Source organism: Volvox carteri, assembly GCF_000143455.1.
Source record: "Volvox carteri f. nagariensis unplaced genomic scaffold VOLCAscaffold_36, whole genome shotgun sequence".
NCBI classification, from domain to species: domain Eukaryota; kingdom Viridiplantae; phylum Chlorophyta; class Chlorophyceae; order Chlamydomonadales; family Volvocaceae; genus Volvox; species Volvox carteri.
In genome coordinates this window covers 1,156,433-1,182,341 of record NW_003307579.1, presented here as the reverse complement: position 1 = coordinate 1,182,341, position 25,909 = coordinate 1,156,433, and the positions used below count along the sequence as shown (strand labels likewise).

The window sequence follows — 25,909 nt, the reverse complement described above, 5'->3', positions numbered from 1 at the left end:
ATACCATTACCGCATTCCCTTTCCAGCGCTCCAAACACCGAACCCCCCCTAACTACCCGTAACTACCCGTTCCCTTCCCCTCCCCCTTCCTTTCCCTTCCCTTCCCTTCCTTCGTACGCGCACCTGGCCAATGCGTGCATGCGGCCATCTGGCCCCACCTTCTTCTGCCCCAGCTCCACCAGCCGCATCAGGTCCTGCCACCCAGCATCGGGGAACCAGTCAAAAGGCTTGCGCCGCGCGGCCTTCTCCAAACTGAGGTTGCCCTTGAGGAAGAAGTCCAGGAGCGCCGGATCCAGCGGGGTCTCGCCCTCCAGGACCTTGGACGTCATCTGGAAAGAGAACATGAGCTTGTGGCGCTCAAACAAACCCAGGCAAGTGTAGGCGTACACGTCGTAGGTGAGCGTGTCGATGATGTTGCGCAGGCGCCCCTCGATGGAGGCGTCACGACGGGAGTTGTGCAGCGAGCCGTTGAAAACCACAAGGAAGGACGCCAGGCTGTACTCGTACATGTTGGTGATGGCGGACAGGCCGGCGATGACGAAGAACAGGATGGCGCCACGCTTGGCCGCGGGGCTGTAGCGCACGCGAGTCTCCTCAATCTCGGCAGCCGTTACCTTAGTGCGGGAAGTGGTGGGTGAATGGTAAAGCGGGGTGAAAGCGTTGGGCAGCGCAAGCGTGCAGTTCGCGAGAGCACGAGAGGAATGCTGGTAACCATCTTGGTCGTAAGGCGGTTTGCACGAGCGTATATGCGTATATGCGTATATTGCACTGCCCGACCTTTTTCCGTGCTCCTTGAAGCACGCATGATCCCGTAGCTACCTTGATAATCCAAATTGTTATCCAGCACACTAGGACACCCCATCACCATCCCCTTTATCGAAAAGCGGGCGCAGGGGGACCAGCATCTCGCGCCACAGACCCTGAGCTCATCCTTCCACCAATCTTAACCTTAGCTCCTACTGGGCCCTTCCCTCTCTTCCCTCCCCACACCTTGGACGCCTCCAATTTCTCCGCGATCTCCACCGCCTTCAGCTTGGCGCTCTCCAGTGTGGCGATGAGCTCTCCGTTGTCCAGGATATTACCCTGTGCGTTGGACAGCTCCCGCAGCAGTGTGTCCTCCAGGGCCTGCAGGGTGGCCTTGTTCTCACTCATCTGCTTGATCAGTGCCTCGCGGGCCTCCTCTAGATCAGCACGCTCGTGGCGCAGAGTCACGTTCAGCAGCTGCTCCGTAAGACCCTGCGATGGTGAAAGTTTGATGTGGGAGGAGGGCATATGAGGGGAACGGGAGGTGGCGGAAGGCAAGGAGAGGACGAAGGCATGGCATACGCAGAGAGAGGGTATATTGGGAACGTCTAACGATGTTCCGATGTTCTCCGTCCCATCCAAGGATTCCTTACGGCACGCACCTGCTGTGTGACACCGTAGTTGATGATCATGGTCTTTCCGCTGATCTCCGGGCCGTAGTGGGGGTTAGACAGCTTTGAGGTCATGTACAGCCGGAAGTTGTTGTCCCACTCCACCTCCTTGTCACCCAGCTTGATCACCGCTTTGCCGGTGCTGCCTGCGGGGCCCATCAGCAAGAGTCATGACATGGAAGAGACGAAAATCACCGGAGTCTAGGGGCGGCCGGGAGGAGGAAGCGTCAGACTGGGCAATGGAAAATGGCATCATGGGAGGGCGAGTGTTCCTCATCCAACCCAACCTCCTGGCTCCCAACACAACCTCCCTACTCTTGGCCCCCAGCCCGTCCTCTTGTCCCCTCTCGCGTTACCCCTCCCTCGGCTTATACCCACCAGGCACGAGGTTCTTCTCCAGCACCGGGTCAATGACCGGGTCGATGTACTCGTCCAGATTCTCAAATAGGAAGGGGAAGCCGTACTGGATAGCCAGCTCCAGCTGCTTCAGGAAGTCACTGTCGTTAAACGTCTTCACCTTGCCCTCCAGCATCTTACCCTCGCGGCTCTTAATCCAGTTGACCGCTTGCATCTGGGAAGAAAGCGGGCAGGAACGGGGTGGGGGTTACAACGCGGTGCGGGAACGGAGTTGCTGCCGTAGGGAGAGGACAAACCCAACCCACAGAAGCGCGTGTAGCTTGTCCGGATGGGGTCTGTAGAAGGGCTGGGAAGTTGGGCCGGGAGGAGAAGCTATGGAGGCTGTGACATGTGGCCTGTAGAGACGCTCTTCACTCAGTCCTTTACACACGCACGTACACCCACCCACCTGCGGGTCTATGCAAAGCGGCCAACGGTTGGCCCGCACAGTAAGGATGCCGTTCTGGATGGACAGCTCGTCGCTGGGTAGCCCTTCACTCGCCCAGGCCGTCGTCTCCACATCACTCGTCAACAGTGACTCCAGTCGGAAGGGCTGTGTCAGCGGCACACCCCGCTCGCGAACATCGTCCTGCCACATCTCGTACACCATAGCGTATCGGTACGTGGCCGTGAAGGCGCCCGTGTAGGACAAGAATGAGGAAGTGAGCAGGCAGTCGCCGATGAGGCGGTCGCGGCGGGCCTCCAGGTCAGCGATGTCACGGGTCCAGCGCTCGCGCTCGGAGCCCAGGCCAGCGATGAGCTTGGACGCGGCCAGCAGACGGCGCTCCATCAGGTCGGCCTTGGCCTGCGGGCGAGACGGTAGGAGGGACGGAACCGGGACACTGGTAAGAGGATGATGGTGTGCAGGAGGGATGGCTTGGCGACAGGACTGTCCATTTGCCCCAAAGAAAATACCACCCATCCATCCGGACAAACGAGGCCAGTCCTCAAACAACAAGCCACCTTTGCTTGCTGTGGGGTTCCTCCACAGACGCAATCAGACGCACTAGTCACCGGTTTCAGATCCTTGGACAGATGCAATGTCCTGCCTCTAAGAACTCCCTGCCAGAACTCCTTATCACACGGGCGCACCTTGAGGTCTTGTTGCTCCGCCGTCTTCTCCTCGAACTGCTGCCTCAGGTGGCTGAGCTGCTGGTTGAGCGACTGAAGCTCGGCCTTGGTGTTGGCCAAGTCCTTTTGAGCGATGCGCAGATTCTTCTCGCTCTCCGCCACCTTCTTGCGCTTAGGTTCCACAGTGCGAGCCACGTTGTTGTAGTTGACCATCGCCAAAACCCACTTGAGTAAACCCGCACCGGCGATACTAATGTTCTGCGGACGCGTTGCGAACGCGGAGACGCACACAAGATACGGTAAGTGAGGCTGTCTACCTTCACACACAGAATGCGCGTGTGTGTTTTGCACTGACAAAGCACTGACGTGTACATGCACGCACATGATGCCGACAGCCATGCGGCGCCGAGGACAAGCACATTCGTGGGTTGCATGTGAACAAAAGCAATCTTCGCCGTCACTCGCCTTAAGGCTATCGTAGTTGAAGTTCTTGTCCTTGAGGTACTCCTTAACACGCTTGACCTGCTTATCCGTCAGCGAGTCCTTGTCGAACTCCAGCAACGTGCGCAGGAAGTTGCCATCCGCCATCATGGCCTTGGCGCCCGCCCAGGACACGTCCTTCAGGTTGCGCAGGATCACCACGCACTCGCACACCTGGCCGCCGGACGACATATCACGGGGGGAAAGGTAGGGGCGTCAGAAGCCGCAAGGCGGTGCCACGGGAAGCATGTAGGAGGCCCCCAGCGGGATCAGAGCCGCAGTCAATATAAGCCGTGCAGTCGCTGCCCTTCACCCTGTCCACACGACCGCGCCGCGTGGCCCCAGAGCCTGCTCGCACCTTCTGGACCATGTCGTGTGGCTTTGAGAAAGAGCGGATCTCGGTGATATGGTCCTTGGACAGGTCCTGCAACGCCGCCGCCGCCTCCTCCAGTGCTGGAATCGCCTCCTCCAGCGCCGCCTCCGCCTCCGCCTTCTCCACCGAGATCTGCTCAGCATCAATCTTGAGCTGTGCCTCCTTCTCACCGGCCGCCTTGGCCTTGGCCTCCACTTCCACCGTGTTCGTGCTGATGATCTGCGATGGTTAATAGGGCGAAGCGGATAGTGAGGATGATGAGGATAACGGGTGAGGAGGGATGTCACTATTAGAGGGAGCGGGTCAGGGAAATACGTGTAGGGGCAGTTGTAGGGTTTTGAACGGGGGTAGGTAAAGCATTTCTGCCGCTGCATTCCTCAAGGACTTCCAGCCGCGAACCCAAATTCCTCCTCATCTACCCCGGGCTACAGACACTCTTCCCAGTTCCCCCCTCTATGTTTCTCCCTGTCCTGCCTCTGTCCCCACCTACAACCTCCCGGACTGTTTGCACCTGCTTCTCGTCGGGCTACGGTCCTCAATCCTCAACCCCCACCCCACCCCTCCATCCCACCTCCAGCAGCTCATTGCACTCCTTAGTAGCCTGCTCCACAACCACCTTGGCCTGGCTGAGCTCCTTCTGCATTGCGTCTACCTCCACCGCCGCCTGGATAAGCTTCTCAAGTCCGCCAGACAGCCGACTGACGGTGTCCTGGATGGTGCGCCGGTTGGAAGCCAGCGCGCGCTTGTAGTTGTTAATGAAGTCTAGATAGTTCTTGGGCGTCACGTAGTTGTAGCGCCGCAGCTCCTCCTGCGGGATGGAGCGCGAAAGGAGGGCGAGCGAGGCGAGCGATGCGCGCAGGTGTAAGCGCTGTCTTGAATCCTACCCAGACGGAGCCCGCACGAGCACTCCCATCTCCACACGTGCGCCCACATCTGCTCCTTCTTCCCAGTGAGCGGGTAATTAGCAACTCCTCATAAATTTGGGCCAATGTCGTCTTGCAACTGCCGGACTGGCCGTCCGTGTTTGAGTATATATGGGCCGGCTTAGGAAGCGTCCTTGCCATCCATACCCGTTGCCTAAGGAACCCCATCCGCGCCCATGCTCGCATGCCACACGCACCAGGAATCGCGCTGAGAACGTCCTCACGCTCTGGTGCACCGTGACCATGTGCTCCACGATTAGCGGCCGCAGCGCCTCAGGCAGCTGCTCCTCGGCCAAGAACACGGTGGCCACGCTGGTGAGCGCCTGCTCGGGCCAGGGCTCGAACCAGTCGATGACAGTGTTGTTGACCATGCCCGGGAAGTTGCGGCACCGCGAGCGCAGCGACTCGCCCACAGGGCTCATGGCCAGCACCACGTGCAGGTTGTTGCGGCACTTGTCCACGTAGTAGGCCCAGCACGATTCCTTGGTCGCCAGCAGGCCCTTCTTCTCGACCTGTGGGATGAAGAAGCGTTCGGGTGTGCATGCAAGAGTGCTTGCGTTTCTGACAGGGGCTCCAAGGAAGGCTGTTGTATCCATTCCATCCCCTCCTTAACCTGGGTTTAGTCTCATGCAAACAACACTGGCCCTCGCGAACCGACTGTGGCTTGCGGTAACTTCCCTTGGGACACTCGCTTGAAAACATCATACTTTCCTTACGAATGCCTGCTTTTCATGACCACGCACCCGGCCTAGGCACCGCCATCCCCTGCCACTTCCCCTACCTCAGCGCGCACGCCGCTAATGAGACCGTCCTTCTCCGGGCCGTCATACAGCGCAGGCACCATCCCACTGGTGAGCATGTTGTTAATGAGCTCCAGGAAGCCTTCATCCGCCACGTGTGCATCAGTAAACAGGAACATGACGCGCTTATTATCGGCGCCCAGCATGCCGTACAGGCGCTTGAGGTCCTCGCGGAACGCCGTCTCGTCGTAACCACGTGTGAGAGTGATCTCGAACACCTCGCAGCCCGCCGTGAAGGCCGCCAGGCGGGACAGGCTCTGCTTGCCGCTGCCGCCCACACCGACCAGCAGGCAATTACCCTAGTGTATGGACGGGCAGGGAGGCAGGATGCGCTAACATAAGCTTGAAAAACTAAGGAGACGCATGATGCCAGATAGTGGCTTTTAATGCCGAAGCCATCCATGCGACTTTTCCCGCCACGCTCATCCTCCACCCTCTCCTAGATGAAAACGTTCTCGAGACCAATCCACGAAACTTAAAACCCCGGCCCATGGCACCTTTTCCCGGTGTTACCTTGCCCTCTCCTTATCACATGCCTACCTGCGGCAGCCTCAGCGTGCGGTGGATACGCGTGAGGTGCTCGAGCGCATCCTCGAAGAAAACCAAATTGAGGGGCTTGCGCTTGCGGTTATAGATGGACATGATCTCCTCGAACAGCGGCTTGATGGATGCGTAGTCGCCGAGGTCATCGTACATACGGGGAGCAACCTCGCCCTCGCCTAGCAGCTCGTTCACAGCATGCCTGATGCACACGCACAGACACAGAGCACCCAAACCCATTCGTCATGTTGCATGACACATCGTGTGGTATGACAACGTTCCGCTCAGTTGCGTGAGACATATCGGAGGAAAGCAGGAATTCAGGCAGGTGGCAAGCGTGCGGGTTAAAGAGACTTGAACGAAAAGAGCGCAGTCGGTGGCAGTTGTGTTTCAGCAGGCGGGATCAGGAGGCGGGATGGCAGCTTACGCCGATTAGCGGCCCCGAATGTGGTACACCACCGGAGGCAGGGTACACTACTCCTATCATTCATGAGCACCCTTCACGAACAGCCATCGTGCATCCACCACCGCCGGCAAGGTGCCAACCCCAGCAGGCCACAGGCCTGCAACTGCCGCACAACCGCAGGTTCAATCATTTTCATTTCCCACTGCATCACATTCCTAGCCCGCCTAGCCCTGGAGATGGGCGGGACCTGATGGATCATTGTCCCCACGCGTGCGGCGGCATCGTCCACGCACGTATCCTCACTTGAAGTCCCCGAACAGCACCGGTGATGCCAGCGTATAGGCCGCCAGGTTGGGAAACTTCTGCTGCACCAGCGCCTCCATGCGTTCCACCACCAATCGCTTGTCCTCCGTGCTGATCAGCCGGTCGTGAAGCACACGGAGCGACTCATTGCGCCACAGGCGGAGGAACTGCTCTGGTGTCTTGAAGCAGTCGCCTGAGGTAAATGTGTGCACATGGCGGATTGGGCCGCGGGAGGAGCGGGGATGCAGGTATGGACGTAGTATCGGTAGGATTGGAGGTGGTGTGTCAGACGGGAAGGGATCGCTACGAGGGCACCTCGTCCCGCCACATCCGCATGTGGCCACCCCGCCGGATAACCCAGTCGGCAATTACCCACCTATGGACAGCAGCAGGCCCTCGTAGATGCGCGACAGGTCACGGAGGTTGAAGATGTAGTGGAAGCGCGAGGGCGTGGGCGGCAGCTTGTCGATGATGAAGTTGTACAGCTCCAGTGTCACGTCGGTGAGGCGTTCGCCTAGCTGGTCACGGATCTCGTCCGAGGGCAGCTTGGCCAGGTGACGAGTCAAGATGGCCTGGAGGGACGGGACAACCATCATCCTTAACGTCACTTCTTGGCAAACCGCGTGGACGTCGCGGTGCAGAGGCGTGCACCTCGGGTCCTAAACACTTAATTGGTAGCAAGGTAGAACATGGAAACCACGTCGCCTGGATTTCAGGAACACACGGCGCTAACACCGGATCCACTAGCAACGCGAACCCTTAAGCCTGCATATCATACCTGGTAAATGGTGCGCAGGTTCTCATTGGACGGGAACTGGATCTCAAACACGTTGAACAACGAGATGAACCGCGGGTCGACGGGGTTGCGTGCACCGCCGGGCGGTCCCATGGCAGCCACCACCTGCACATCCTTCATGTTCTTCCAGCTTAGCTCCTTGCCGCGGTCGTACAGCCCGCGTCGCTCAATGAAGAGCTTGAGCAGCGCGATGGGCTGCTGTGTGCCGTACGTATCTACGCGAGGCATGTTGAGGTCATCGATGAACATAAGCAGTCGCTTGCCCATGGGTGGGCCGTATGTGTCCTGTGGGAGGCAAGGGGAGGGACGCAAGGAAAGGTGGTTCAGAAGTTTTAGGGCACCGCATTAATAAAACCCCTAACCCACACAGCCCTGGGGTGTGGGCTGTGTGGGTCGCCCGCATCACGCATGCTTGCATCTCTGCCAGCGACCGCAGCCGGTATGTGCAACACTGCACCACATACCTTCGTCCTCTTCTCCGTGGAGTCCTCAATAGCACGCTGTACGTCCAACGAGCTGGTCCTGGAGGAGAAGTTGACGTTGAGCACGATGTTGATGTTGGCGTCCAGATGCGCCAGGTAGTTGGCGATGGTGACCGACTTGGCAGTGCCGCTCTCACCCACAAACAGGCAGGGCTTCCCCGAGGACACCACCGTGTTCAACAACCAGGTGGACCTGCGCGTGGTGATTCGATGCGGTGGAGCGAGGGGGGAAAGGAGGGATGGATGCAAGCGGGATGTTGTGTGAGGCGCAAGGAGGGTGGAGCAGGTATAACGAGGTGTAACGAGGGCCAAAGATGAGAGGAAAGGATAGGAGAGGGAGGCGCAAGGCGGGGCCCAAAGGGCGGTCGCGAGCGATGAGCCCATCACTCACCTGACCACGTCCACGGTGGGCACGAGGATCTTGCTGAACGCGCCGTCCGAAGGCGGCTCGTAGGCCTGCAGGTACGACCTCCAGCTCTTCCACACGCCCTCGTTGGTGTCGAAGCAATACTCGTAGAGCGAGCGAGCAGGCAGCTGTGTGGCGGCTACTCGCTCCCCGTCCACCAGACCCATGGACGCGATGTGCTTCACGAACGCGTCGAAGCGGTCGCGATCGGGGCACTCGGGCCGCTGAACCAGTGCAGCGCCTGCGAAGTGGCAGCGGAGGTGAGCGCGGAAACGGTGGGCCAAGGTTACGCGTTTGGCGCGCACGAGTTGTTCCGTGATGAGCCACGGCATAGCTCCTAAGTGACGCAGCGGACATCCATTCCTCCAAGAGTCATCACGCTACAAACCCTTAAGCCCGACCCCGGCTCTTTCATTCACACCGCGGCCAGCAGAGCTCACCCAGCGACCAGACGGTACAGAAGAGGAAGATGGCCTCCAGGATTTGCGGGTCGCTCATGCGGGGGTGGTCGGTGATGGTGGTGTTGAGCAGGTTGCACAGCTGCGTGATCATGTTGAGCGACGTAACGGGCACCGCCTGCTTGGGCCGTCGGACCAGCTCTTCTCCATCGATGCCCTGCATGCACAGCACCGCAGCACGCCAAACAGCAGTAGCTAACTCATCAGCCGTGACGCGGTAAAGTAACAACAGGGTGCTGTGCATATCCGCGTAGCCACGCTGCCCGCGCCCACGCAGCCCACGCCGACATCCACACGCCCACCACCGCACGCACATCCACCCACACGCCCACCACCGCACGCACGCATGTACGCACCTCCAGCACCCAGTCCACAGCAGGCACGGCGTATTTCTCGAACAGTCCGCGCAGGATGTCCACCTCGTTCTGCTTGGCACGGGAGTTGAGCCAGGTATAGATGTAGGGCTTGTAGCCCAGGTTGCGACTGTCTACGTACACCATGCCGCACCTGGACGGGCCGGGAGGTGCACGGAGGCCAGGGGGGCGGAAGGGATTCGTAAGGAGATCCGTAACCACCTATGGCGAACGCCCAATGGGGCCGCAATGGGAAAACCAATGGGTACAGGATATTCAAAACACGGACGCGCACCACCCCTCATAGCCTACTGCTGGGTCTTAGGCCTTGTCCATGCGGCCCGTTCCATCTGGCCCGTGCCGTCATGGTGCCCAATCTTCCGAGGCGGCATGACGCCGCCAGGGCTCCCCCCTTCGCATCCTGGCCTGGTTTCCTGCGTTTCCACTCACCTGCTGATGGTAGCAGGGGACGCGAATTGCAAATCGAACACCTCGAACAACAGTTTGCAGTGGTTCTGCAGCCGGATGCGTTCTCCGTTGGGCAGTGTGAGCAGCTTGTTGTCGTCCATGACCGAGTTCATGTTCTCCACCCAAACCGCGTCCACATCGCCATCGAACACCAGGTAGCGCGCCTCGTCGCGCTCCGGTGGCAGCGGCTTGTTCATCTCCCTACGTTTGGATTGGGGGGTTTTCCGGCGGTTGGAATTGGGCCAACAAGCATACAAGGGTTTGGCACCACTGGTAAGGCGCGACCATTGCCCCCGGGAGATCCCGGGATCGATACCCGTGAGGGTGAATAGTCCTTCCGATGGTGGAAGGCATTGCGCCCCTAGTTGATGGACAGTGGTGACCTGGGATAAAGTTAACCTGCGAGCCGACCAGGAATGGAGTTGCGCCGCTGTCGACCCGGCAGATTCCGTTGGATGCTGGTGGCGGGTGCGGAACCTGAGCGATCCACTGAGAAGTTGACTAGGGTGACTGGATGAGGGTGCCCCGAAATACCGGGGAAGGCAGGGTTTCGCAGGGTAGCTGCCACGGGCGAAGATACACCCCCCTGTTTCACACATCATACAAGGCGGGAAAATATGGGCAAGCAGGCGGTATGGGCCCGCACAGCGGTGCAATAAGCGAAATCTTGCTGACCCACTCCATGATGCCTGGCCCTCAGGCCCGTCCCACCTAAATATGTTGGACAGCAGTCCGTCCGTCCAGTCACGAGTATCTTTGTCCAGCACACCGTAGAGCTCCGAAACCGAGATGGCCTTGGGGTTGATGGTATACAGGTGCGTCTTCTTGCCAAGCTTAGTCTGTGCGCGGGCCAGGGTGTTTAGAATGACGGTCTTGCCTCCGCCCGTCTGCCCTACCACCATGGTCGTGTGGCGGGTCATCATCACCTCATACAGCTGCACAATCTTGTCAACCTGCATGGCATGTCAACGCGGGGCAAAGGACAACGGTGCGTCAGTACCAGCACTGAGCTTTACTAGATACGTCTCGTAGCAGAGTCTTACCCTGCTTGCCCAAAGGGGAGGACCACGGACGCAGAATGGGAAATGGCTCAAGTCTCTGGGCAGCAGAGAATGCAAAAAAGAAAGACCTCTACCGAAGTGATGACCCCTTTGCCCTCTCCCTTGCTCTCTTTCCTACCTGCTCGCTGGGCTCCGTGAGCACCTTGTAGCCCTGGTCCGCCAAATCTGACTCTACCACGTCATTGAACTGGGGGTAGCGCACCCGGGGACAGTCCATACCTGTGGGCGGCAAGGGGAAAAAGGGGTACAGGGGCTTCGGGAAGGGGAACTGCGTCCTAACACCCCACAGCCATGGGGGTTAATGAATGTCAACACCGACTCCAGTTTTTCCCCCATTACCCTCCGTCAGAGCCTCTCAGGTCTCCAACCAGCAAGAGTCACAATGCCAGGCCAGCTGAGATTCGTGCTCTTCTCACTCACCTGGGAACAGGTCGTTGATGAGTCCCAGGAACAGTGGCACGTCGTCGAATATGAACTTTGGCAGGTTCATGTCGCGCAGCGCGCGCATCAGCACCAGCTGCTCCGACATGTCAGGCGCGCCGCGCTTGAGCGATCCGGCCATGACCAGCACCGATTTGAGCGCACGCAGCCCAAAGTCGTAGTGGTGCTGCTTGGAAAGCTGCTCGCGGGACAGCTTGTACAGCACCGTCATCTTCTTGGCGAGCACCTTGGCGCTGTCGAAGCCCTCCGAGAACAACATGATCTCACAAATTTGTTCAAGGTCAGGAACCACCATGGTCACGGGACGGAACAAGGCCTGCACGAAGTGGCCAGGGAACGAAGCGCGCAGGGGTAGGAAGAAGGTGGCGTGGTGGTGTGGCGCGCGGGATCGGGTTGGGCTGCGAGGAGTACATTACACATGCGCCAACGCACTGTCGGTAAACATTTTGACGCCAGCGGTTTTCGCTCGCGAACTGGAAAGATGCTGTCATGTGCGCACATGCTCACCTTGAGGTTGTCCGGCAGCTCAGTACGACCCGCGTAGCCCGGGTTCATGGTGATGAAGATGCCGGTGCGCGGGTCGATGTTGATCTCCTTGCCCTCAAACTGGAAGCGTGTCAGGTCGTTCTTTAGCGCCTCCTGGATCTGCTTGATCTGGGAGGACACCACGGACAACACCTCCGCCTCGATGCGGTTGAACTCATCAAAGCAGCCCCAAGCACCGCACTGCACCAGGCCGCTAAAGATGGAGCCCATCGCCTGCGCGGAGATGACAAAAATTGCGTGATAGAAGGAACATCGGTCACGCCCAGACCGCATGAAAAGAAACAACAAGGGGCACGGATGTATGGGTGAGGACGGGACGGACAAGTACAAGGAGCCCTGTTGAAGTATGGCAGCATCAATGAATCGGACCGCCTTTCGTTGCCTTTTACAATTAGCGGCGCATGCCGTGTACAACAACCGTGTATCAAAGGAGCCGGTCAACGCACCTTGTAGTCCAGTCCTTCACCACAGTTGAACACCACGCACAGCAGCGCCATCGACTTGGCCAAATCCTTGGTGGTCTCCGTTTTGCCTACAGCACCACCACCATTTCAACCCAGGCCAGCACGCAAGACGGTCCAATGGGCAAGCACATGGTTAAGCAAATGCCAAGCACTGGATGCGGCTTAGAATGGCATAGAAGTTTCAATAGCCGCTGTTCCTTAGGCTTGAGGACCACTTTTCCGCTACGGTATGCCCCAAAGACGGTCCAGGCCCAAACGAACGGATCAGTCCTAGCTCAAGTGACTCAGCTGGAGGCCTGACAGCCCCAGTACTGTATGGACATCAAGATAGTTTCGCGGCACACCTGTCCCTGCTGGGCCTGCCGGCGCACCCCCCAAGCGGTATGTGAGGGCCGTAGTGAGGGTCATGTAACAGCGGTCGGTGAGGGCGGTGATGACCAGGCGGCCGTTGAGTCCCATGTACTCGTAGCCGTACTTGAAGAGACCTGGGGTAAGGACATAGTGGCCAGGGCGGGTTAGGGGGCGGCAGTAGCGGTAGGGACAGTCACGCCACATTTCCAGGCCCATGCTTTGAAGGTGAACCTGCCAACAACCTTGCGAATGCTTGCAAACGGTTTCATCCCTAAAATGTTCAACGTTAAGCGTCGTTGTTCGGTCCCCCTCTGGCCAGTCCCTCAGCCGATTCCCGCCCCAACGAACAGGCCCTGAGTCCTGCTCACATCTAGCCGCCCTCCAATCCACTCACCCGTGCACTGGCGGATGAGAATGTCGTCCTGTTGGCGGTCCCAGTAGAAGCGTAGCTGGCTCTCCCACGCAAACTCGCGGGCGTCCACGATGGAGTCGCGCACATAGGTGTCAATAATGTCGCGCGCGTGCACATCGATGATGATGAGCGTGTTGACCTTCTTGCGCACCTCGTTGCTCAGATCGCTGCGCACCTTCAGAGCAGTGATAGAAAACAGGGCAGGGAAGAAAGGAGATAAGAACAGAGTATACCGGAGAAGGTAGAGTGAGGCTCAGTAGACCACAGGGGGTAACGACAACTAGGGCAAAAGGAGCAAGGGCAGCACGAGGCCCCGTTCATGCGCGCGCCTGCAAATGTCAATCACCCTTCCCTCGGATCTCTCAGCGCTATTTGCCATGCGTTCATGGCGAACAACAAACGCCGATAAGGGCACCTGGGTGCAGGGGCGACTCCAACCCTGCGCGCACATCTGCACGCACCCACACGCCCTTACCATGCCGGTCAGCTCGGACAGCTGTCCCGTGAGCTTGGCTGCAAACTCCTTCATGGCATGCTTGTTGCCGTCTCGCACCCGGCGGAAGACGTCCTCTGTCTCCCACGTCCACCAGATCTGACTGCCCACCAGTGTCACCATACCCAGGTTCTCGCTGATCCACTTGGTGCGGGGAGACTTTGCGTAGTAGAAGATGCCCTCCTTGGTTATCTGCGCCACAAGGCAGCAACCGGACACGGAAGGCCCAAGTTAGTAGCCAGACAGTTCATTTCACGAGGTCACAGGTGCACTCACCCAAGTGTGGTGGAATTCACTGCAACGTTTACATACCCACACAGCAGGGCAGGTCCGAACATTCCGCCGACGAAACACATGCCCACAGGACACGGCACCATCAGGCACCCGGCCCAAGCCCCCGCACCTGGTAAAGCGTCTTGCGCATCTCCGCCTCCACGGTGGTCATCCACAATTCCACCGCGCCCTCAATGGGCACCACATTGCGAAACTCAAAGCCCTCCTTTTCACTGCTAACCATGCCGGTGATGGTCTTGTTACCGCGCCCGAATACCAGCGCTGCACAGTTGTCAAACAACTTGAGCATGTGCTCCTGTGAGAACGGGAAGAGGCGAACAGGGCGTGGGCACGAAAAAGGAGCCGGAGAAGATGAGAGCCAGATCCGGACCAAACCGATTTCGAATCCTTACGATGCCTAGACCCTGATGATGGGGTGGCCAATAAACAGGTGGGCGACGTTCCGGATGCTCCTTCCTAAACCCGAACCCCCCAGCCAAGCCGCTTAGACCTCCGACCTCAGTCTACGTGCCCACTTTCCAAGCCTGCCTATCCTTTCTCCCTTCCTTGCCTCCCGGGAAGCCATCGCTCTGACTCACCTGCACGCTGGTGGGGTCGCTGGTTCCCAAAATGGACAGCAGCTCGTCGTCCGAGATGAAGAAGAAGCGCGGGAAGGCACAGCGCTTGGTGTCCAGGTACTCTGACAGGCTCTTCTGGCAGATTTCCAGCTGCTCCGACAGGCTCTTGAGTAGGTCCAGCCGACCGTCGGCCATGCATGCGTCTAATACCACCGTGTTCTTGGCCGTATCGTTCATGGTCTTCTGCCACTGCCGGTCGATGTTGTCGAAACGCTTGGCCTCCGCGGGCAGCTGGTGCCGGATGTCGTCCGAGCCGACAAAGATGCTCTCCAAGTACATCCACTTGCGCTGCACGTGCATCCACACCTCGATGCACTCCCCGATAAGGGAGAGCTTCTGCTCCCAGGCTCGGACCTCCGTGAGGAAGGGCCGCACAAAGGGTGACGCCATCATTGACTGCAGGTTGAGACCCATATCCTCCAGCAGCACCAGGATGTCTTCGGTAGAGCGCAGCACCCAACCGCGGTCCTCGGGGCCCTTCATGTACTTGCCCAGCTCGAAGCGCTGCTCGCGCCACACGTCCGCCAGCTTCTTGATCTCTGACTCGATCTGTTTGGAGACGGCAGTGGGAAGAATCGCGGGAAACAGGGCATTAAGGCGGGACACTGGACCTAGACGAACGTCAAAGGTAGGGGTTGGGGCAATGTGTCGCTTACGCCTAACTCAATAGGCTACAGGCTGCAGCAACTATGGGTACATGTCCTTGCAGCATCAACGGAAACTGTGGTGCCCTCAGTAAGCTCACCGTGAGCTCTTTGATGGCCGCGTTGGTGATCTTCCCAATTTCCTCCGCATATTTGTGGAGCTGCATAGAAAACATATTGCCCAGCGTGAAGGTCTTGGGGTCCATGTCGAACTCCTGGCCCGTCACTTCCATCAACCGGCTCCAATGCCGCTTCCTGGATGGTGGCAAGGGAAGGGCCAAGGCATGACGGGGGAGGTGTTACTGAAGCCCGACCGCGACAAAAGAGAGGCACGCAGCGAAGCTATGGCTCGGCAATACCCCCCAATAAGCCACCAATAACGCACCTCAACGCCTCGCTCTTGAGCTCCTTCATGAGCGGCAGCGAGTTGTAGAAGCCCTGGATCTCCTTCTCCACCAACTCGTACACTGGCAGCAGCTTGAGATTCTTGAGCTTGCGCAGCTTGGTCAGCACCGCCTCCGTGCCCGTCATCATCTTGCCCACATCCAGCTCGCTCCATAGCTGGCTCGAGTACTGACGCACAGCTTCGGCGTGCTCGGCATACACGCCGTACACCTGTCGTTTGTACAGCATGGCGGATGACGCTTTCACGACGGCTTGTCTTCTGTACGTGCAAATTTGGCTTGAACGCTCTGCGACGACTCTCCGCACGCAGCACATCCTGCTAACAATCGCCAAACAATTCAGCCCGACCATTGATTACCAAACCCACAGGAATCACGTACAAAACCACCTAGCTTGGGGCGCAGCCAGGACCCATCCTTCCAATAGCCATAACGTTGCATCTACGGCACACGAGCCTTGCCCCACACCCGCGCGCATCATCCCAGTGCACCTGTCCCAACTTCCGGATTTCCGCCTCCAGCTGCGCCAGCTCGGGATATGCAGTGATGGCCATGTCGAACAGCTTCTCTGCCAGCACCAGCTGCTCACGCTGCCGGAGCGCATCCTGCAAGCTCGCCTCGTACTTGTGCAGCTCGTCCAGGCCCACCACCAGCTCCACCGTGGGCAGCCCGGGGCCGCTGGTGCGGAAACGCTCCCACAGCTCTGCAGTGTAGGCAGAGAAGTCCACCACCTGCATCCGTGTCGTCTCCGAGAACTTCTTCTTGGTATCCTCAAGTGACCAGTCCACCTCGTCCGCCTCGCTGAGGAGAGACAGCCATAGCTGGCGGACCTGTGAAGTGAGAGTGCAGGACGTTAGGGTAAGGCCGACTAGTTATGCGGGCGCCCCGGCCCTATAGCATCGCTCATTAGAAAGCTCCAAGCTTATTTAGACCTTCCTCCTCCGTTACCGGCTGCACGCCGTCCCCATCCATGGACGCCAGACCCACCTCGCACGCAGACTTGAGCTCCGCCTCGCACAGGGCGGTCTCCTCAGGGTGAGTGGCGTACAGGAGGCGGGTGCGGTAGCGCTCCTCCAGGTCCGTGTAGCGCAGCTCCATCACCATGCTCTCACCCCTATGATTCAACGGCGGCATTGGAGGGATGGAAAACCATGCGTCGATGGAGCTCGTGGGAACCTTCGAGCGCACCCTTTCTGGTGCCCGGGTTAAGTTGACGAACGGGAAAGGGAGAATTTGCCGTCACCTGGAATCCTAACCACCCGGGGACGGACGTGTTAATACAGCAGGTCTTCACTCAGCCCGGCAAGCCCTCCTTTGAAAGATGCTTCACGCTGCCCGGAAAACATGCCCTCCTGTCCAGTCTTACAGCCACATACACGCACCTGATGGTATTGACGGTGTTGAGCACCTGCTTGAGCTCCTCCAGTGTATTGGGTGGTCGGTGAAGCGCAGCCTGGAACTTGGCGATCTTGTCTCGCAGCGCCGCCTCCGTGATTGCGTCCAGCTCGCGCATGGTCTGCGCAATTGCGCGCACCCATGCCAGTGCCTCGTCGCACACGGACGACGCAAGCGCGTGGCAGGAAACTCGGATAAAGTCCTGGTCGAAATCCTTAGCCTGCGCTGAGATTTCCACCGCCATCTGCAGGGGGAGAACGGGTGAGGTGTCAGGTCAGGAAAGCGAGGAGGCTGTGGGGACAGTGGCAGTCGCTGGCAGCGCACGCCGGCCAGCGACCAATGTTTTCTTGAGAGGTATATCGCTCACGAGCGAAAAGAACAAAATTTTTCGGGAAGCGAAAACGAACGATACGGCGCCGATGACGCCGTACATCCCATCGCTCACGGTGTTCGACCCGTAAGTGCAACGTTATGGCCACAAAACAGAATTTGTTGTCGGGGTACTTAGGGCGGGGAGCTGATAGAAGCTCAGGAGAGAGACGGTCCTGGCAGTTTGGCTGTGTGGGTTTACCAACCAAGAATGTGAGAACCGAGGAGTGTTGAATTTACTGCATGGATTGGTGTGATCGCAAGACAATAACATTGTGCGGCAATCAGAATTTTTGCAAGAATCGGATGAACATTTGGGTCAGGAAGGGATTTGTACCCAGATGCAGTACGGCAGCACTGTGTTGGTTATTCAACGGGGGTCTAGGTGCGTAGCCCTCGCCAGCCGCTTGGGTCAGGAGCGATAAGCAACACACCAAAAGACAAATGTTATCGCTCCCTTAGCTATAAAAACCTCGGCTCCCATTTTGGAGAAAAACATTGCCAGCGACTTGTTGCGGCAATAACAGCTTTTGCGGTACCTTTGCGTATTTGGACAGCTTGTCCTCAAAGTGCGCCGCCGAAGGGTCCCTCGCCTTGAACTTGTCAAGTACACTGCTCTTGTCCGTTTTCCACAGCGACTGGTGCCGCCGCCAGCTCTCTGTGTACTTGTTGACCGAGGTGATAGCCTTTTGGATGGACTGGTTCAGCTGAAGCATGGTCTTGATCACCTGCGGTGTCGGTCAGCAGTTGGGACAAGGACGCGTGCAAAAGTGTATTAGAGGGTCAGACATGGAGCGTGGATTTATGCTATATCGCCTATTCACCGGCGTGGGGGGACTGGAAACCGTGCCAAACCGACAGACGAGCAGATAGCCACCAGCAGCAGCAGCCACGCGACATAGTTCCGGGGCTCCTTTTAAAACCCCTTCCTGCCGTTGTGTCCGCTTCCGCATGCTGGCATGAACGCACTGATACACAGGTACGCACCTGCGGGTTTGCCGCCACGTCCCAATAGAAGGTGAACACGATGGGTTCGTCATCGTCCGACGCGCCGCGTTGCTCTGGCGTCTCAATGCAGGTGCCGTCCATCCAGCGTACGAAGCTCTTGGTGGACTCCACCAGACTGCGCACCAGCCGGCCCAGCGCCTTGTTCACCTCGGCCATTGGCGGCTGAACTACCACGTCCACACTCTGAAGCGACACAGTCACCTTGAACAGCGGCGGCCGCCGCTGGGCGCCAAAAAATCGCGAACGCTCGTCAATCATGGTCTGTAGGTGCGGAATGGCAAGTAGGGAGGATACGGCGCGGCAGGCGAGGGATGTCAGCGTGCGTGGCAAAGAAGGCGTGGGTGGGCGCAGCCGTCCGATGCTGGAGACAATCCAAGCAGCCATTTGGAACAGCCACAAGCGGCAGCTGGAGAAAGAGAGCTTGGAAAGCCGACGAAGTTGGTTAGATGGGATCCCAGTATTGTGCAGCTAAGGTTGCACACAAGACGTCTCACGGCGTTTTCTCTTCGTTCCTCAACGTAAGCTTTCCCTTTGCGTAGCAAGTCCTAACCCACCAAGCCTGCCGCCCCACCTGCAGCGTAGTCATGGCATTAAGCACCATGGTATTTAGTGCGTTGAATATGGCACGCTCCCAGAATGCGTAATAGCCAGCTAGCGCGGGTGACTTTCCGCTGTTGGTTCCAGCCACCACCTCCTCTATCTTGCCCAGCAGTGGACTGATGGTGCGGTACTTCTTTACCAGCGCCTCCAACACTGCCAGCCGCTGCCGCTCAATGTGCTCGTAAAACTCCTGGAGGTCCATCACCTCGGCACCTGCGGGCGTAAACAACCAACACGCGCGCATTCAAGGTCGTGACATAGCTTTGGGGCGCTACAACGGTCGTGCATTAGGAGTGACTAAGTTACGAGGACCTCGCCAACGATAACTGAAATGACCATGCTTGAAAAAGTGACTACCGGATCCAGGTGTAGCGCCGGATAGATTTAGGTTTGGCGGCACCGCTCGCCGCCAGGCATCATAGGTTGCCTGTCCCTGCAGCTTCGCGACCCTCGAGGACTCGCACCCCAAACCTTACCCGCGTACGCCTTTCCCCCACCGTGCATGTTCGCCCTCCCAGTCCCTCCCTTCTCGCCCCAAGCCCACGAGCCCAACCTCACCCTCCTCTGCCTCGGACACAAGTTGTGAGCTGGCAATGGCGTAGACGACCTGCTCTATGATGCCGCTGTTTTTCTGCACCTGCTTGACCAGCTGCTGGAAGGTGGCGATCGCCTTGTCGCAAGCGCCGATGAACTCCGTGATGCCCAGGCTGTTCCAGTTGAGGATGGTGAAGCCGGGCTGCAGGCAGCTCTCCAGCTCCTCCAACTTGCGCTCCATGAGTTCACGTTCCACCGAGGTCAACTGGTCGATGGACTGCGACCGTGAAGAAGAGAGCAGGGAAGAGAAGAACCGAGGCAAGGATGGGCTATGGTTGACGTATGTTAATGGATGGCCCCTTTACCTTTCGGCTGAGCAGCCTAGGGGAAAAAAGGACACGATTGAAAAGTATGTAAGGGCTAGCGGACAGATGGCCGGGGGCGTCGCGGGCCGCAAAGTAGCTCTACAGGACCCAATCTTCCGTCTTTCTTACAATTCCGACCCACGCATGCCGGGGTTGCAAAACGATTCTGGCCTTCGATTCTGGCTACTGACCGACCCTGCGATGCTCGCTTCATTCTCGTCCTAGTCCCGCTTTACACATACCTCGTAGTACTTTGCTAGCATGGAGTTGAGCCCCTCTAGCCACTGCAGGAACTTGTCCTCCTGGAGCGCCACGTTGAGCGCAATCTCGGGGATAGGGAAGCCCATACGGTCCAGGTAGCGTGTCTCGCGGATCAGGCGCACCAGGTCGGAGTGGAAATTGACCTCCACGCGGTCTGAGGAGCGGCAGGTGCGGAGAGGGTGGGGTTCGAGTGAGCCGTTGCGATGTAGGAGGACCCGCGAATGAGGGCCGACGCTGCTTTCTCTCCACTGATATAAGGCCATGAACACATCAGCGAAGGAGAGGGATGGAAGTGCAACAAATCGGCCGGGTGGGCGTGCGGGTTACCCGAAGTCGGCCTCACCGTCAGAGGCGAGCAAGGAACTTCACACTTCCAATTATGGGGAAGGACAACCGCATGACTTGCCAAGAGTGACGAGAGAGCATTCCGCCTTCCCGGCGTACCATATCATGGGCCCCAGCACACCCGACGCAGGCAGCCCGCCCACTGACTCACTGGTGGTGGGGTTGCGGCGGAAGATGGTCTGCTTAAGGTGCTGCATGGCCACGCCGTTGATGGTGTCGCTCCAACCGCTGAACCACTTCTTTTCTGTCTGCATTACCGCCCGCGCAAACGCCTTAAACTTGGCCTCCACAGCCTGACCCACCTCCGTCGTGCGGACAATCTCCTGTGTCGCGTTGTGATAAGTGCACATGTGAGAAAGCGTGAGGAAGCGAGGAAGCGTGAGGACGCGCAGCATGTGCGCATGCAGCGCGAGCACGCCAGCGCGCTCATGTGAGGAAGCGTTCGACCTGACACAACGAGTGTGGGGTCTAAGGACGACGACCAGCTCAACAAATGGAAGAACCTATGGCCTCCGTGTTGGTTAAGGCTGACCTTTGGGAACCCCCAGGAAATCAAAGGCCTCAGATCTTGGCCTACCTTCATTTGTCCTCGTTATGCCTTAGACCTTGTTCCCGAGTTACCCCTATTCACGTTCGGCACGCCTCGCAAATCCAACAGTCCTATGCCGCAACCATATCCTTCTCACCTCCTCCGTGGACAATAGCTTGGCCATGGTGCGCTTGAGCCTCTCCAGCAGCGAGCGCACCCACTTGATCGCTCCGGCCACTGGCGGCTGATTCTTAGTCACGGGCGGCGCGTCTTTGTTCTTCTCAAAAATCTCCGCCGTCTGCTCAATCTCACGTGCAAACTGCTCCAGAATGTCGTTAAACTTGTTCATGACCTGCTTCTGGATGGCACCCTTGGATTTAATGGACTTGAAGCTTTGGAGCAGCTCACACGCGCCCTCCGCGGACCTCAACTTGCGGAAGGACGTGTCGATGAGCTCGCGTGTGGCGGCCTTGATGTCCTCATTGTCCGAGTAGAATTGTGCCTTGGCAGCCTTCCACTCGTGCCCATTAGCGAAGTCAAACACGTTGAAATTGATCGACTCGATGGGCTCGTACATGGCCACCACGCGGTGTACCACGCGATCGATTCCGGCCGTATCGCCTGCACACAGTGACAAGCGCAGGTGGGGCGGCACATAAAGATGGCTAGGGAAAGACCAATCGGCGCCAAAGAAGTCCAGAGCTAGCGGGGTCAGGAAGCCGGCGAGCCTGGTCGAATTAGGGAAGAACGACTACGAAGGCCTGAGACAAATTGTGGTGACAGGTTTTATTAGGTGGCATCGACGGCCTTGGTGTCGTGTATTAGTGGACTCCGGCGGGCTCCACTGCTAACGTGAACGCGTCACCCACCTGTCACTGCCTTCAGCTCGGGACCCAGGAAGCGGAAAAAGTCATCCACAATCTCCACCATCTCTATCAGGTCCGCACAAATCTCCGCCATGTAGTTAGTACGTGCGAAGAGCAGCTGCTTAGGAAACTCCCAGCGCGCGTCACGGCCACTCAGCTCAATCTTTTCACGCATCGCCATGTAGGTAGACAACCAGTGCTCCAGCACGCTCTTGCACACCTGCACCGGGTCACATAGCCAGTACGGCCGAAGGGATGGTCATGCCGTTTTAGTGTCCTATTCCGGCAGACGTATCTGCGTTAAGCAATAACATTCAGAGGCGCGAGGATTATCTCCCACAACCAGACAGCTCCCACTCTTTCATCATCACATATAGAAAAACCGTAAAGGCCATTTAAGAGGCATTCGTTCCCACGCCCACACGTTTCATTATTATGATATCATGGCGCCCTCAAAGGCCCCGTATCCTTCATCTTCCAAACACTCCCTTAACTTCTCCCCGTTCCCCTCCCGTTCCGGCCCACCTTGAGCAGCTCTACTGCGTCCGCGGAGGACATCCGGAAGATATGCCGCAGATCAACGGCCGACTCGATGCGGTCGCCAATCTCGCGCGCGATGCGCTGGAACAGGCTGCCCATGCGCTGATCGTCAGAGTAGTGGCGACTGATAATCCACACCATGCGGAGCGCGTTCATCATCGGCGGCAACGTGTCCAGGATGCCAGCCAAAGGCCCGGCCGCAATGTTCTTGAAGTGGCGTTCCAGAGTGGTGAGGAACTTGACGTTGTCGCGCGCCTCGGTAGCAAGCTTGGTCAGCTCGCCCAGCTGCGACTTGAAGCCGGCGATGAGGTTGCGGTCGTAGGAGCCCTTCTCCACGGCGCTGATCATGCGTTTGACCTGGCGGTCCGGGAAGCAAGGCACGTGATACGCTGGGAACCATAGGACGCGAAAGAAAAACAACCAATAGACATGGAAACGGCGCGGAAGCTGGCACGAGGCCTAGGGGTAGGTGAAAAAATCAGCGCTTTGAGGCTCTATCCAGGACTCTTCTGCCACCACTGTGGCTCTTGTAATCTAATGCTACATGATTTACTCTCCATTCGCCATCACCAAGACCATATTATACATCCACGCGCCTGCCGTACACGGACCGGTCGGCTCACCTGCGGCAGATTTAGCTGCTCGTACAAACTCGAAAGTACGGCATTGCGTTCGCGCCAAAACTCAATCTCTGCCAACGGGCCCTTCCCAGTGGGATGTTTCTGGCTCTCCCGCTGCAGCACGCTCGCCAGGACCTGCACACCGGCAGCACATTCTGACATTCAGCGACATGCCGAGGAATGGAGCTCAAGGAAGCAACCTCGGCTCCTCCTGGTTTCACACACTCTTTACCTTCTCGGGAACGAGAGGCAAACTTCCAAACAAGGTTAATGGGTTGTCCATGGCTTTTACCATGCATACTGACACCGGCGAGCCCGGCCTCGGTTGTTGAACCCAGGTCGAATCCCGTCTGCTCAAGTTCCTCTTTTTCCTTCCCTGAATTCTCCTTATCCGCACGCTATCTTCCCAACTCCTGCGGCCCAACAATCCCATGTCCTTCAGGTCTCCCTCCACCTGACGCCAACAAAGCGCCGCAGCCCGTCACAGCGACCCATCCGGGGAGCCCGCCCTGGCTTCAAGGTCCGCGCCCACAAAACACGCGTGCAGGCACGCACCCACCTGCGACCAGTCCGCCATGTAGAGCTCCAGTTGATTGATGAGGTCGCTATCCGCTGCAGCTCGGTCCACGTCCTCCAGCGGAATGTCGGGAACCTGCTCCGCGGTCCAGCCAGCCAATCAGTCAACCTTATTTTTGCGCAGCCGCCATCGGATGTTACATAGTGCACGTATTGCCCCGCCGACGCAGTAAATTCCATATCGCCAGAGGCACGGTCTAAGGCCAGCACACCGCTCTCGCTAAAAGCGTAACTTTGCCCTGGCAAACAGGGAGACCGCAGGTGCCACTGGTTGCTCCCCGCTGGTCGCGCACTCCTCCCCGTTCATCGCCTTTGCCCAAGGACACTCGGCTATTTGCAAACCAGTTTGCCCGATGCAATCCCTATCCGCCGCACTGTTCGGTCAATGCGGCTGCAAGGCTCTTGGCGCGGTGTAAAGTGCCATTGCGTTATCACTAATACCCTTGCCGCCGTAATCCCCAGGTGCTGCCGTACCATGTCCTAGTCCTTGCGCCCATGACCCCTCTTATTCCATCCGAGCGCGTATGACTTCCCTTTATGTTATGCATTGCGACTGCCCTTCCAATGCACCGATCAGCACACTGAGCGCGGTTGGTATGAACGCCAGAAAGCCGGCCATATTACCCAACCGCACCCAAATCCTAAACCCCATTCCCAATTTGGACAGAATCCTGCCCCAACCACCTGCAGGGTGACGTCCCCGGTGAGCTGCTGCAGCGCCTGCGTAACCTGGCTGTGGAACTTCTGCATGTTGACTAGCAACTCCCGGTGGGAGCTGTTGGTCACAGACTGCATCAGCACACCGCCAGCCGCCACATCGCCGCCGCTCATCTGCAGTAGCGTCGGTACGAACACGGCCGACAGCATCTGCTCGAGGATGCGCAGCGAGGGGCCCTCACTCAGCAGCCCGAACTCCACGACAGCATCTAGCTCATCCACGTTGACGCGGCCGGGGCGGTTAAGGATGAAGTAAAAGGCGGGGCAGCTGCTGAGCTCCTCCGGCAGGCTGCCCAGCGCAATGCTCAGTTTGTTAACGACTTTGGGCACGCTGATGACTTTGCGGATGTACTTGGGCTGCGGCGGCGAAGGAGGCTCGTTGGACTGGCTGCCCTCCTCGCCGTCGCCGCCACCCTCACCGTCCTCCCCACCTGGAGAGCCGTCGGCGCCCTCACCCGAGGCAGCGCCATCAGCCGAGCTCACGGCCGCGGCACCCTCGGCAGCACCCGCTGACCCGTCGGCCACGGCAGCGGAAGAAGAGTCTGGCGGGGCGTTAGAGGATGCGGTGTCGCCTTTACTGCTAGGCGGCCGGTCGCCCATAGCACTCGCCTCCCGGGACATAGCCGACGCGGTGCGGTTATCGCCATCCGATGCGCCGTGAGCTGCGTGGCGGGTCCCAGGAGTAGCGGGTGGTTCCCAAGGAACTGAGGGAAGGGAATGGCGAGCATACTTCGACCCATAACAAACCCATCCATACCTTCAGTGCCATCACCCGCCGCGTTTTCAGCATCGACGGTTTCCTCCCCTTCCACGTGGAACGACGGGTCTTGCCTACACAACGGAAGCAATATAAATGTGCTTGTCGAATAGCGGCTACACATGTCGCGACGATGCACTCCGTAAAGGTTCTTACTCCTCTACTAATACATCCTGATACTCCTCAACGTAGATAGTGGTTTCCTCAAGGGCGAAGAGCAGAGCAGACGTTGACTCGGCTGCACATGGACAACACTGTAGAGGTCGCCATCTGAAAGCATGGCAATATTACCCAGGCACTGAAATGTATATACCTCCATCTAAGAAGCCAGTAATCTTTGTCCTGTTGTCGTAGCTGCTGAGCGCCTGCTCGAAGAGCTCGGGAGCAATGGCCAGGCCGAGGCAAGTTTTCTCTTGGACCCATTCAAATCTTCGGTCCATCTTTTAGACGATTATGTTATAATAATTCACTGTGTAACATCGTCCCGATATAAAGTGTCAGCTAGACCGCGGGACCGCGCTTGGAAATCGGGACGTGATGCGTTGACCCCTTCCTGTGGTAACAAGATTAACAATAAATACCTAATAGGTTATGCATCTACCTCTGGGAGGAGTCCAGTCACTGATGCAGTCAACAGCCGTACAGCGACTGGCCGTAAGCTAAATATTTGCAGGGAAGAGAAGGCGTCGATGCGTCAACCCCATTCCATCATATGCAGAGGCCTGATCGTGTTAGGTTGCTCTATCTAGTCACCTTGCTCCGACTCTTCCATAACAGCATACCCCTTGCGTAGCCCACCCCACCCCGCGACGCCCTACAAATGGCTACAAAATGTCCACACCAGTACCCTGTACCTACACACCAATGCCTTGCAGCTCTTTGCGTATGAAGTCCTCTTGCAGCGCATATTGAAAGGCAACCGAGGTTAATGAGGACCGACGCATGGCTGGCACTGGCTAATACCTGTCAACATCAAGATTTCAACAGCTTCCCTGCATTACGGTTATAATCATCACCGAGCCGCTCCCAA

At 58.0% G+C, this 25,909-nt stretch overlaps 1 protein-coding gene across 1 annotated transcript in view; it reads right to left on the bottom strand.

The window, feature by feature from the left end:
* VOLCADRAFT_105994 (flagellar inner arm dynein 1 heavy chain alpha) overlaps positions 1-25,319 on the bottom strand; it is a gene marked incomplete at its 5' end in the record, with an annotated part of 28,347 nt that extends 3,028 nt beyond the window's left edge. Inside the window, 50 exons of the mRNA XM_002953423.1 lie at positions 124-614; positions 991-1,236; positions 1,407-1,561; positions 1,794-1,986; positions 2,221-2,616; positions 2,904-3,140; positions 3,249-3,536; positions 3,721-3,954; positions 4,307-4,543; positions 4,856-5,170; positions 5,440-5,757; positions 5,999-6,200; positions 6,708-6,900; positions 7,084-7,279; positions 7,486-7,788; positions 7,968-8,178; positions 8,377-8,632; positions 8,832-9,006; positions 9,206-9,356; positions 9,653-9,871; positions 10,382-10,623; positions 10,850-10,950; positions 11,152-11,488; positions 11,680-11,931; positions 12,165-12,250; positions 12,527-12,667; positions 12,928-13,120; positions 13,421-13,630; positions 13,842-14,027; positions 14,311-14,898; positions 15,095-15,248; positions 15,379-15,608; positions 15,889-16,227; positions 16,385-16,511; positions 16,780-17,036; positions 17,701-17,889; positions 18,149-18,430; positions 18,741-18,982; positions 19,328-19,580; positions 19,911-20,083; positions 20,426-20,597; positions 20,961-21,424; positions 21,673-21,889; positions 22,195-22,566; positions 22,833-22,964; positions 23,389-23,481; positions 24,090-24,664; positions 24,880-24,953; positions 25,036-25,117; positions 25,193-25,319. Of these exons, the coding sequence (XP_002953469.1) occupies positions 124-614; positions 991-1,236; positions 1,407-1,561; positions 1,794-1,986; positions 2,221-2,616; positions 2,904-3,140; positions 3,249-3,536; positions 3,721-3,954; positions 4,307-4,543; positions 4,856-5,170; positions 5,440-5,757; positions 5,999-6,200; positions 6,708-6,900; positions 7,084-7,279; positions 7,486-7,788; positions 7,968-8,178; positions 8,377-8,632; positions 8,832-9,006; positions 9,206-9,356; positions 9,653-9,871; positions 10,382-10,623; positions 10,850-10,950; positions 11,152-11,488; positions 11,680-11,931; positions 12,165-12,250; positions 12,527-12,667; positions 12,928-13,120; positions 13,421-13,630; positions 13,842-14,027; positions 14,311-14,898; positions 15,095-15,248; positions 15,379-15,608; positions 15,889-16,227; positions 16,385-16,511; positions 16,780-17,036; positions 17,701-17,889; positions 18,149-18,430; positions 18,741-18,982; positions 19,328-19,580; positions 19,911-20,083; positions 20,426-20,597; positions 20,961-21,424; positions 21,673-21,889; positions 22,195-22,566; positions 22,833-22,964; positions 23,389-23,481; positions 24,090-24,664; positions 24,880-24,953; positions 25,036-25,117; positions 25,193-25,319 (11,906 nt within the window). The remainder of the gene's footprint in view (positions 1-123; positions 615-990; positions 1,237-1,406; positions 1,562-1,793; positions 1,987-2,220; positions 2,617-2,903; positions 3,141-3,248; positions 3,537-3,720; positions 3,955-4,306; positions 4,544-4,855; positions 5,171-5,439; positions 5,758-5,998; positions 6,201-6,707; positions 6,901-7,083; positions 7,280-7,485; positions 7,789-7,967; positions 8,179-8,376; positions 8,633-8,831; positions 9,007-9,205; positions 9,357-9,652; positions 9,872-10,381; positions 10,624-10,849; positions 10,951-11,151; positions 11,489-11,679; positions 11,932-12,164; positions 12,251-12,526; positions 12,668-12,927; positions 13,121-13,420; positions 13,631-13,841; positions 14,028-14,310; positions 14,899-15,094; positions 15,249-15,378; positions 15,609-15,888; positions 16,228-16,384; positions 16,512-16,779; positions 17,037-17,700; positions 17,890-18,148; positions 18,431-18,740; positions 18,983-19,327; positions 19,581-19,910; positions 20,084-20,425; positions 20,598-20,960; positions 21,425-21,672; positions 21,890-22,194; positions 22,567-22,832; positions 22,965-23,388; positions 23,482-24,089; positions 24,665-24,879; positions 24,954-25,035; positions 25,118-25,192) is intronic.
* Between the last annotated feature and the right edge of the window lie 590 nt (positions 25,320-25,909).